The sequence below is a fragment of the Dicentrarchus labrax genome, unplaced genomic scaffold (genome assembly GCF_905237075.1).
Source record: "Dicentrarchus labrax unplaced genomic scaffold, dlabrax2021, whole genome shotgun sequence".
In the NCBI taxonomy this organism is placed as follows: Eukaryota; Metazoa; Chordata; class Actinopteri; family Moronidae; genus Dicentrarchus; species Dicentrarchus labrax.
Genome location: NW_026136714.1, coordinates 14,280,568 through 14,293,876, shown reverse-complemented (window position 1 = coordinate 14,293,876; position 13,309 = coordinate 14,280,568). Strand labels below are relative to the sequence as shown.

Genomic DNA, 13,309 nt, shown 5'->3' with positions numbered 1-13,309 from the left:
AGGTTTTAAATCCTGGGCTCCAAACATGTTATTGCATTGCTGCTACAAAGGTCCTTTATGAAATGATTGTTTTGATTGGTCTGAGATGGGATGGGCAGAGCAAAGATTCAGAAAATCACTGGTCCCAGAATTTGTAGGGTAAGCCATATAGCATGTTGAGTCATTTATTTAATTCTCCATCTGTATTGTGTACTTTTTTTTTTTTTTTTTTTACAACAATCATTAATTTGCTTCATTTTTTAACATATTCAGTGTTTTCTTCTCCCTGATGCTTGGGCATTGTTCTATTAGCTTCTATTAGTCTTCTCAACTTTTCTAATGCAGGATGAGGGCTGTTTAGCAGAGACTGGAGGCTCTGTGATTATAGCTTGTGTTTCTCTGCTGTTATCCTGTGAGATTTCATAGGTTCAGAGACATTATTCTCAACCTTTTACAACCGCGCCCCTCCAAGAATGATCAGGTTGGTGTTCTTTCGTGTGTAACACATGAAAGCTTCCACACTCACACTGGAATACCATTGCTTTGCCCACAGACAGAAGAGGAACTAATTCGGTCAACTTCACAGTGAACAGTCTGTTAGGCACATTAATAGATAGAAATACACTCTCATATTACTGAGGTAACTGGGCCTGTTAACATACTGTTCTAGACAACTGTGGCTGTCATGGACTCAACCCATCATGTTGAATATTTTGTGACACAAATATTTAAAATGTCTGTAATATGACAGGGTGGCATACGCTAACATGAAACAACTGATTTTATGGCACTTGGTAGCCTAGAAACATTTCACTTCAGAAAATATAAAACATTTTTATTACTAAAGACTTTAATTAAAATGGAGGAGTCACTCAAACCCTTACCCATAACAGTTAACATCCTAAAACCGTTTTGTTTTAGCTACAGTACTCTTATCAACATGCCACATATCTTACAAGTTCTGGGACCAGTGATTTTCCGAGTCTTTGCTCTGTCCTTCTTAGTTATCTCAGACAAATAAAAACTATTGTTTCAAGGGAAGGACATTTGTAGAAACAATGCAATAACACGTTTGGTGATTGGCAGCTAATATTTAAAGACCCCAAGATGTAAAACCTTATCTGTCCCACCATTGTCCTTTCTAAATAGGGCTTTATAACAAAGCTACGTTTTCTGTTAATAGTGATGTGAAATGCAGAACCCAAAGAAATAATGAATTCAATGGTCAATCAAATTGTAGTTTTATTGAGCAATTCTCTCTGTAGTCATTCACAGATTTTACATGATATTCTCAGAGAAGAAGGCCTCAGAGAAACAGTGTGATGATGGCTGAGGATACCATCAGGAGGAAGACACTGGAACCAGTGGGTATGGCACTGTTACACAAGTCCCCTTTGCAGCATTTCATGGGACTTGGACAGGAAGAAAGTAACCCGCAGCTCTTGACGGTGACACCTGAAAAATATAATGGAAAAACCTCAACACCAACAACAAAAGCCAACAGGCATTCAGTACATAAATATATCAGCTCCATCTATTTGAAATGCTTAATATTAGTAAAAAAAATTGTTCTGTTGTGGAAAAACAACTTACCATTCACCATGGTGGTTGAACAACTGTCAAAGCCGGAAGGACAAGTTTGTTCCTTGCATTCACTCTCAGAACTACATATGTAGCATTTCAGTCCACAGGCTACACAGAAACACAGTCACACATGGTTTAAATGACATCAAATCTAAATCTCATTGTTTTACAAATGTTCACTAAAAACGCCATTTGTTTAAATAGATGTTTTTGTTAATGTGGTGTTACAAAAGGTTCCAGGTAATGTCCTCTGCAACCACAGAAAACTTTACATTAAGAGAATGTGAAGAGAAGTATGAGCTGACAAATATGAATCCTAATTCCCTCTAAAAACACTGTTAAAAAGCTACTACCCTTTGGAAGTTATATCAATAACTTTTACTCAGTAATTATGTTAATTTGTGTTACAATGTCAATCCATTATGCTCTTTACTCACTCACTACAAGGTGGGACTGTTAACAGAAACTCTACAAAATCTGACAATGAGACTGAAAACACATCTGTTGTTGACTGAAGCTGATGATTTCTGCGATTTCTGTGTCCAAATAGTTAGATGCAATTATTTTAAGTTGCTTTGGATATAGTGTAAGTTAAATAAATATAATATAACTCTATAGATATATATAGGCTTACCAGTAGACAGAGTCACCATCATCACAAGAACTCCATAAAACTGCATTATGAACGAAGAGACTTTTAATCAACCCTGTGAGAGAAAAACTGGAGGGAAGATGTTATCTCTTCCAAAGCCAGCCTTTTATAATCCAACTGTCTTCCTCTTCTTGTTACAAAACATGACAGTTTTTTTTTTCACAAAGTCTCCAAGCTGTCTTCACATGAGCTCAATATCCCAGAGACAGTCATAAATATCATGCCATGTCATATAAATAAAGACCTGAAAATCATTGTTAGTAGCAGATAAAACATGAATCAGGACATAATGTTGCAGTATTTTGCTTCACAATACTATATTAATTGATACAGGAACATCTGACATTTCACATTTATTTTGCAATCTATTTAACAAACATAGTATAAGTGAAGTAATGCTTTAGCCAGGATCAGATGTGGAGCAATTTTAATGCATCCAGGGTATGGCATTTAGACTTTTAACGGGTGGCATTTAATCTCAGACAATCACATATATCAATATTTGCTTGGAATGCTTAAAAAAGGCCCCAAATTAAGTTATTTGAACTAAAAAAACAAATAACTTTTTGTTATTGTGACGGCAATGCCACCTCTCTGTCCCCGAACTTATAAAGACTTCCATGGAGCTGTTCGAGGGGTTTTGTGTAGATATTGCTGGTAGTTTTGGCATTAGGTCTGCTCTCTGATGTGGGTGTAAATTGAAACAGGCTACTGAGTTATGACATAACATATAAGCTCAATGTCAGTCTTCTTTCAAAACTTGACAGTTGCATTTCTTCACAAACCAGTCAGTTCACCTAAAGTGAGCTCAGTATCCCAGAGACAGACGTATAGATAATATACAGTTAAACAAATACAATAGTGACAACTCTAAAAAATAATAGTGACTTGAAAATAATTTTCAGGAAAAGATTAAATCTGTTAAGTCTGCTTTTTTCGTGATATAAATCAGGATGTAAATTTTGCAGTACTTTACTTCAACATATTCCATTGGTTGCTACATCAACATCCTACATTTCACATTTAGGCCTATTTTGCAACCTAAAAAATTCACCTGTAACACTTTAGATTAATGTAACATACAACATAGTTTTATTCTTTCCAATTTACAGGGATTTTTTGTATTAACAGTGAACCACTACAATAGGATGCATTTAGATATATGGGGACATTAAGTAAATTGGAACAGCAAAAGAAAACAGCATTGTACTTCTGCCCTGAATGAATGGTGCTGAGACCTTGCCTGGGAAACACATCACTAAAGTCTTGTGACATAGGCTAATTCCATTTTAGGTAAATGTTAGAAGGCTATTACATCGAAGTTCAGCACTAAAGTATTCATTTAACCTGATACAAAAGAGGCGCTTGTATCTATGTCAACACAATTAATGGACTTTGAAGAAAGAGTCTGCTAATTGGGGTTAATTGATGCTAATACCCCCAGATTGTGTGTAATAACAGGTCTTATAGTTTGTTCACACCAGCATAATATAGTAATTTTCTCAGACGATAGGTACCACCAAAGTCAAAATGTAGTTTTATGTTTAGTGTGCAAGTAGTGACATCAAGGAATTTAGTCTAATTAAGCAGCAATGTTGATGCCTTACAAAACTCTTGATTACTTTGTTTAATATAAGGTTTAACCCCTATCCATGATCTATTGCAGATGAGTTGAGTGAGGACAGAATGAAGCTATACCACATCATAATAGGCATAATATCCATTAACCTTTGACATAGTCTATATTAAAAACAAGGAAATAAGTTTTAAATGTTCTTGAATGTCTTTAGAGTTGACAGCAAGGGCCAACACTAATGGATTCCATATTTTCTTATATTTGAGCTACTGTAAAACTGTAAACTGTATGTGGAACCACCTGCAACAGCTGTCACACTGAATAATATAAAAAATAATATGTGAGGAAGAGACAGTAGGTACAATGGTGTTTTGAAGTTAAAACTAATTATTTTTAAATGTGCACTGCAATTAATTAGAAAGTACCCCAAACCTAGAAAAGAAACATCTGTTTGTTTGCCTGTCCTATTTGTTAGCATCTATTATCACAGCCGATTGATACAGAACTCATTATCACTTCCAGCTCTGTTGCTCTGTGAAGATCATAATATACCTCTTAATATTAGAACAGGTACCTGGTAGTTCAAAGTACTGACAGTAGGCCTATACTGCAAGTTCTCTTTAAAATCTCTCCAAGTGTGATACCAAAATATATTTATTTGAGAAAAAGTATTTCATCTAGTTTCACAAAGTCAGCCAGAAAGACTTATGAGTGGTTCTCTTCCTGATGATGCATTTGTTGTTGTTTCTTTTTAGAAATGTTTTTTCGTTGTCTGATTTATTAGTGGAAGCCACTCTGCATAGGATGTGAAAATCCCTTTCTTTGGCACCATCTTGTGAACATCTCATGGTGCTGTGTTTGAAAAGTGTTAAAGTGAAGTCAGATTATTGGTATTGGTTATTGGTGAGCTTTCACATAAATAAAATCAAATACATTGAAAATATTACCAAGGAATAAAGTCAAAGAATATGTATTTACAACATGAATAACAATCAAATTAATAAAGTTGTACACAAATACAATAGTAAGAAAAGACAATCAACTGAGGAAAGTAGATCCAAATCTGAATATCACATAAAATGAGTGCCATCTTTTGGACATATATTTTCATCTCCAAATTATTAATTATATAAGTTTCTGCTTGTAGAAAACTTGTTGCAGCATGTTGTTTTCTACCACTGGAGGGCGCCATTGTTTAAACTTTCAAGTTCTACACACATAGTTGTTTTATGTGAAGGTTTGAGGGTATGATGTATGGGATATTAATTTGTTTTAAGGTTGCTTTCATCATATACTGATATCAGTGGAGACCAAAGCATTGATTTATGGGGAAAATTATTTTTGCCCCTCCTCGGTCCGTGTATGTTCTGGTCATTGGATTTTCCTTTCAGAAACGGGTATTAAAAAACAGAAAACGAGTGGTTATTTGATTTTCGTTTTAAAATACAAAAATTAAAATTGAAATACAAGGCGTTTTTCTTTTTCATGGTCAGAAAGGGGATGAGCGAAATTTAAAAAAATATTCGATTTTCATTTTCTATTTCATAATAAATGAAAACAGAAAACGGAAAAAAGGCCTGTTGTTTCATATTCTGAGACCGGATGTTGTCATTTACAGGACGGTGCTGTGGAGAAGAAACAGTAGGCTAGTAGACTGCGGTCAATCCAGCCGTGAGTCCGATCTCTGTGGTCAAATCAGCCGCACTTAAATTTAGAGTGTACAAGTATTCTCAGCATTATGGTAAATGCGGAGAAACAACGTATTTACTTCCGGTTTTCAAAATAAAGGTATTTAGAACAGTAAGCTATAATTAAAATATGTTACATTAAAGTGTTGTGCCCCTGATGAATAAAAAAACACTTCATATCAAGTATCTTTACTGCACCAGTGTGGAGAAATGCCAAAATAAAAGTCTCATATTTATGCCTCCAGAGATTGCATATTTGACCATATTTGAGGTACTGTAAAAACACATTGCTCAGTGTCTCCTGGCTACTGATGGTATATTTGACTTTTACACATATGAGACTACAAACATACTTAATATCAAGCATTTTTACTGTACCAATTTGGAGAAATTCAACAATAAAAGTCCATATTTGTACCTCCAAGTGGTATTTTCATATATTTGAGCTACTGTAAAAACACTTTGCTCAATAATTCCTGGCTATGGATGATATATTTGACTTCTACACATCTAAGACTACAAGTATACTTAATATCAAGCATTTTTACTGTACCAATTTGGAGAAATTGAAGAATAAAAGTCCCATATTTATACTTCCAGATTCCATATTTTCTTATATTTGAGCTACTGTAAAAATGTAAACTGAATGTGGAACCACCTGCAACAGCTGTCACACTGAATAATATAAAAAATAATATGTGAGGAAGAGACAGTAGGTACAATGGTGTTTTGAAGTTAAAACTAATTATTTTTTCCTTTTACCTACAAATGGACACAGCAGAGCTGCAAAATAAGAAGAATGTGGACTGGCATTGCATTTTGTGCGAAAAGTAAACAAATTAGAATTGTGTAGGATTTTGTGTTTAGTGTTTATATTATCAAGATGTTATTAAACATTTGTGTGAAATTTTGTCATGATTACTGCAGCATTATTGAAGTATAATGAAAATGCTTCACCCATAGCCTGGAAATATTGAGCAATATGTTTTTATAGTAGCTCAAATATAAGAAAATATGGAATCTGGAAGTATAAATATGGGGTTTTTATTCTTCAATTTCTCCACATTGGTACAGTAAAAATAGTATATTGTAGTCTCATATGTGTAAAAGTCAAATTTACCATCAGTAGCCAGGAATCACTGAGCAATGTGTTTTTACAGAAGCTCAAATATGGTCAAAATATGCAATCTCTGGAGGCATAAATATGAGACTTTTATTGTTGAATTTCTCCACACTGGTACAGTATAAGATGCTTGATATGAAGTATGTTTGTAGTCTCATATGTGTAAAAGTCAATTTACCATCAGGGGCCAGGAAACACTACTTACGACCCAAATTGTCAATAATGTAACATATTTTATTTATAGCTTACTGTTCTAAATACCTTTATTTTGAAAACCGGAAGTAAAATAACGTTGTTTCTCCGCATTTACCATAATGCTGAGAATACTTGTACACTCTAAATTTAAGTGCGGCTGATTTGACCACGGAGATCGGACTCACGGCTGGATTGACCGCAGTTTACTAGTCTACTGTTTCTTCTCCACAGCACCGTCCTGTAAATGACAACATCCGGTCTCAGAATATGAAAAAACAGGCCTTTTTTCCGTTTCTGTTTTCTAGTGATTTTATTTTTTGTTATATGAAATAGAAAATGAAAATCGAATAATTTTTTTAATTTCGCTCATCCCTTTTTGACCATAAAAAAGAAAAACGCCTTGCATTTCAATTTTAATTTTTGTATTTTAAAACGAAAATCAAATAACCACTCGTTTTCTGTTTTTTAATACCCGTTTCTGAAAGGAAAATCCAATGACCAAAACATACACGGACCTAGAAGCTTTGAGTCGATTAAAATCTTAAAATGCTAATCTGAGTAGTAGTAGCTACACATTTGCAGACCATTTGCAGTTTGTTGTGGAGGTGACTGCAGACGCGACTCAAAGCCTTTCTTAGTTAAAATGCTTTAGCTATTTTTAATTATAGATAATTCTCTTCCAGTTCACCAGAACTGACTCTCAAGATCATGCAAAGAAAATGCAAATCTGTGGGACAAGCCCTGGACTTTGCCAGTCTGGCAACATACAAGCTGCCCTACCTTCTTAATGGAGGTTGTTGGAGCTGTACAGCTTGTGAGGAAGACTGCTGACACCAGGTTAAGCTAGAAAAAGCCCCCAACTCTTCTGCCTTTTTGGATAATAATTTAGCTCTTTTTATTCATAGATAATTGAAAAGACACTAGAACTGAATTAGAAAAAGAGAAAAAGAAAAAAGAAAGATAATTTAGTGAGCACATGCCAAGAAATAGCAGATGCATTGAGTCTGGTTTGGAGATGTGACCAGATGTGATCCTGGTTGTATCCTGGTTGATACTCATCCCACTCCTACAAACCCGGCTGTTTTTGTAATGTTTTGATCCTGGTTGTAGCCAACTGTTATGATTTTGCAGCAGCTCAGCCCACCTCTTAGTGAGGAAGTATAAAGTTTAGAGTTTGATATCATCATTGTTTTAGTTTGTTTGTATAAAACATTCACTGAATAAACCACGTGAAATGCAGAATATTGATATTATGTGAAAGCTCACCAATAACCAACACCAATAATCTGACATTCAAAGTTTAACACAGACTTATACCATCTGGAAGGAGGAACAAAACTATTTTGGGTAACTGTAAGTCAAAGTGTCTCTCTGACAGGCGCCTCCACTAAATCCTACTCACTGGTCCTTTAAGAACACTTTTTACACAAACATATTCTGCATGTAGACACAAAATTCAACACCCACACTGATTATCATTCACTTCAACACTTTTCAAACACAGCACCATGAGATGTTCACAAGATGGTGCCAAAGAAAGGGATTTTCACATCCTATGCAGAGTGGCTTCCACTAATAAATCAGACAACGAAAAAACATTTCTAAAAAGAAACAACAACAAATGCATCATCAGGAAGAGAACCACTCATAAGTCTTTCTGGCTGACTTTGTGAAACTAGATGAAATACTTTTTCTCAAATAAATATATTTTGGTATCACACTTGGAGAGATTTTAAAGAGAACTTGCAGTATAGGCCTACTGTCAGTACTTTGAACTACCAGGTACCTGTTCTAATATTAAGAGGTATATTATGATCTTCACAGAGCAACAGAGCTGGAAGTGATAATGAGTTCTGTATCAATCGGCTGTGATAATAGATGCTAACAAATAGGACAGGCAAACAAACAGATGTTTCTTTTCTAGGTTTGGGGTACTTTCTAATTAATTGCAGTGCACATTTATTTTTACTGTGAAATAAACAGAGGTCCCAGGAAAAGGCTATTGTCAGGAACACACTGTAGGCCTGTAGTCTAAATATTACTGCGCATGTTGCATTTACAGTACAACATTGTACTAACTGTACTTAGGGGTGGGGTTGTGTGGATTGATACTGCTGTTACACAGAGTGTTAGTCATTACTGTTAGGGACTACAGGAAGTAAACAAGTGGATGCTTGTTTATGACCTGTGTATGGATGGTCACGCTCACATTCTCATTTAATTCCGCCCAACATAATTTTACTCTCATTCAGTAGTTCATACTATAATGCTGTAATTATAGAAGATGGACCTTTTTAGTTCCAAGATATTAGCCCCTGCTTCCCTAACTTCACATGTTGTTCCTTGTACCCAACAATATGAAACATTTCTGAATTACTGGAGGTGTCTCCTTTCTTTCAGTGAAGACATTAAGTGTGTATGATAATGCATGGCTCACCATTTTGTTGTAGTTGACACAGAAATGTTTGTTAGGGACATTTGTGGTAATTTGGGACACACATTTCCATTAGTGTTGGCCCTTGCTGTCAACTCTAAAGACATTCAAGAACAATTAAAACTGATTTCCTTGTTTTTAACATAGACTATGTCAAAGGTTAATGGATATTATGCCTATTATGATGTGGTATAGCTTCATTCTGTCCTCACTCCACTCATCTGCAATAGATCATGGATAGGGGTTAAACCTTATATTAAACAAAGTAATCGAGAGTTTTGTAAGGCATCAACATTGCTGATTAATTAGACTAAATTCCTTGACTTGCACACTAAACATAAAACTACATCACATAAAATGAGTGGTATCTTTGAGACACATATTTTCATCTTATGGGAAAAAAACAGTACATACATTGTTTATTTTTGCCCCTCCTCACAGACAAACAGTACAAACAAGTTAGTTAGTTACACATTTGCAGACCATTTTCTCCCTGGACTTTGTCTCTCGGGAAACATAAAAGCCACTGCAGTTTATTGTGGAGGTGACTGCAGACACGACTCAAAACTGGAAAAGTCTGCCAACTCTTCTGCAATTCTTTCATCATGCAAAGAAAATGCAAATCTGTGGGACAAGCCCTGGACTTTACCTGTCTGGCAACATACAAGCTGCCCTACCTTCTTAATGGAGGTTGTTTGAGCTGTACAGCTTGTGAGGAAGACTGCTGACACAAGGTTAAGCTAGAAAAAGCCCCCAACTCTTCTGCCTTTTTGGGTAAAAGAAACTAATAATTTAGCTCTTTTTATTCATAGATAATTCTCCTGAAAAGACACTAGAACTGAATTAGAAAAAGAGAAAAAGAAAAAAGAAAGATAATTCAGTGAGCACACATGCCAAAAAATAGCATTTTTATTTAATTTTTTTAAGGGAAATGACCACTAGGGAACTGCTGCCACAGCAGAATGTGATTGTGTTAATGATTAACATCGTGTTTCCTCTGACCTGCTCTTTATCTGGACATCTGCCTACAGATTATAACCGTCCATCCAGAAAATGAGAATGAAACTTATGTTCACTTCTGATTGTATTGTTCCATCCTTAAGCTGATCCTCATCCTCATGTGCCTTCCACAGTCAATAAGTAAAACCGATCTCAGATTGTCTCATCACTGCGGTCTTCCACCTAATGGGCATCTAGATTTCTAGTCCCAAAGCTCCAATGGTTTCGTTTTATGGTGAGAATTATCCTTATTTCCTTCAGTGTGAATTTTATTCAAGGTTATAAACTGAATAACTGCACGATAAGGTAACAGATATATGTTTTTTATTCTGGCATTACAGGGTTTGGTGCTGGCAATAAAAAAGCAATTTGAGGTGGAGGACAGATGCACTCACATGCTTCACTTTATGTCAACATGATAACCTCTGTATTGTGGAAAATTACAGTCACAATCACAATTTTTAAGCTGACAACCACATGTTTAACTCATTATTCACTTTTCACTTCCTCTTTATATTTATTAATTCTTTCCTTTAGATTAGTGGACAATATTTGATGGTATATACCAGGGGTCGGCAACTTTGATATGAAATGCCATTTTCAAATGTTCTTGTTATGGTAATAAGTCATTTATAAGGTATTTCCAAAAAGCAGCTCCAAGTGTATTAAAAGTTAAAATGTTATTGGACCGGTAAGACATCAAGCATCTCCTTTACAGAGAACCTCAAATCTTTTCTGTATTTTATTTGTGTCTGAAGTGGTGACTCTGAGGTTTGTTGACCCTTCAGTGTTCTGCACTTTGTGGTGAGTGTGTGAAAAACAGAAAGTCCAAAGAAGTAAACAATTCAATAATCAGTCACATTGTAGTTTTATTGAGCAATTCTTGATGTAGTAGTCATTCACAGCTTTTACATAATGAAAATGTGTTTGCTCTTAATATATATTATATTAAGGGCCTCAGAAAAAGACTGTGGTGATGGCAGAGGATACCAGCAGGAGGAAGACACTGGAAGCAGTGGGTATGGCGCTGTTACACAAGTCCCCTTTGCAGCATTTGATGGGGCTTATACACGTGGCACTATTTTCACAGCCCTTGATGATGACACCTGAAAGATATGATCGGATATATATGGGTAATTTAGTGCAGCAATAAATCAACTCAGACCTTATAGATATTGCTCAATATTTGCTACAAATACTTCTGAAGTGGAAGAACAAATTACCGTTCAGATTGAGGGTGGCACAGCGGTCTAAGCCGGGGGCACATGTCCCGATTGTTGTGCAGGGTGTATTATTGTCGACTATACACGCGTAGCATCTCAGTCCACATGCTACACAGAAAATACAGAAAACTGTCACACAGGGTTCAAAATGCTCAAAATTGATTGTATTTTACATTTTCACAAAAAACACCATCAGTTTAAAGAGATTTTTTTGGTTCCCATTTTGGATTTTGACAACTCAGAAAATGTTCTAGTAAGAGAAAGTGAAGAGAAACTTGAGAGAAAAAGCCAACGAGCCAAATATGAACCCTAATTGTAAAAATGTTTCCATACTTTTATTATGAAATAAATAACTTTAAATTAATTAATTTACCTTTTTAATAATGAATCAATAAGCAGTTCTTACCTGTAGACAGAGTCACCAACAGGACCAGAACTCCATAAAACTGCATCGTTAACGGAGAGAACAACAATCAACCCTGAGAGATGAGAATTACTGTAGAGAGAAGACTCTCCTAAAGTCTGTCTTTTATAGTCCAACTTCTCAGTTCGTTTCCTCACAATGCCTCCTCCCATTTGAACTAAATCCAACTCCTTATTCCTAAAACAGCCATGTAGACTACACACAGTCATACTGAATAGATAAGATACCAGCAGGAGGAACCAGAAGGTAGGGCACTGTTACACAAGTCCCCTTTACAGTATTTTATGGGGCTTGTACAGAAAGATATGATTGGATAAATATGGGTCATTTAGAGCAGCAATAAATCAGCTCAGACCTGATAGATTTTACTCAATATTAGCTACAAATACTTGGGATGTGGAACTGAAGCTGTTCCAGGGCCTCAGAGAAAGACTGTGGTGATGGATGAAGATACCAGCAGGAGGAGGACTGTCTGTTTGAAATGCCTCATATTAGCTATAAAGTTAAGATCTCTGTGCAGAATACAGAGTCGGGGTCTACACATAACACCTCAATCCACATGTTATACAGAAATACAGAATATTGTCTCACATGGTTTAAGTTACTCCAAATTGTATTTTAAAAAGTCAGTTAAAAAATATTTCACATAATTTTATTACAATTTAAAATAATGAAAATAATGATCCATTCAGGACATTTACTTGTCATTTATTACAGTTAGCCTGTGTTTGTGCATTGAGAGCAACGTAAAACCGGAGTCAAATCCCTTGTATGTGCGCACACACCTGGCGATTCTGATGGTTTTGTTTTGCTTTCTCATAGGTATCTCCGGGAAATAAAAGTGAAACTTAAGTCCAGCCTGACATCTTTTCTTTGGGCTGCCTTTCCCCATAATGTCCAGTTCAGTTCAGTTATCTTTATTATCGCGAATGGGAAACTTGATTCAAGGAAAACAAAAAAAATACCAAAAACACAAATATTGTTCATTCATTCATTCACACACACACACACACACACACACACACACACACACACACACACACACACAAAATAGGGCTGGGCAAGTTAACACCTTATTATAGCGTTAACGCATTATTAACGCCGACAATCATTTCATCTCGCATTAACGCAGTTTTATTATTATTATTATTATTATTATTATTATTATGAAAGTCGGTTGCTCACTGGCTCTGAATACACATCCAGACAAACCATGGGTCACAGGAGGGGAGTGGAGGGAGGCAGACTACGTTGGATGCAGCGTGTGGGAGAAGTATAGATAGACAAAAGCAAGATAAGCTAACAAATGCCACAGCGACTGTCGGCCGATTACTATTGTGGAAGATAGGATCGCAACGAATGACGGCACTATGAGCCTCCCTCAAGACAGACCGAGAATAGACGAGTTGTATGAAAAGACTACAAAAGCGAC

General features: G+C 35.7%; 1 protein-coding gene across 1 annotated transcript; it reads right to left on the bottom strand.

Moving 5' to 3' along the window:
- Positions 1-1,203: 1,203 nt before the first annotated feature.
- Positions 1,204-11,959, bottom strand: LOC127376135 (uncharacterized). The gene is made up of 6 exons (XM_051422744.1): positions 11,860-11,959; positions 11,454-11,561; positions 11,191-11,336; positions 2,198-2,261; positions 1,573-1,671; positions 1,204-1,434 (listed from the first exon to the last, which is right to left on the bottom strand). Exons 1-6 carry the CDS (start codon positions 11,903-11,905, stop codon positions 1,286-1,288), a joined length of 612 nt encoding a protein of 203 aa, XP_051278704.1. The 5' UTR covers positions 11,906-11,959; the 3' UTR covers positions 1,204-1,285.
- Positions 11,960-13,309: the final 1,350 nt, after the last annotated feature.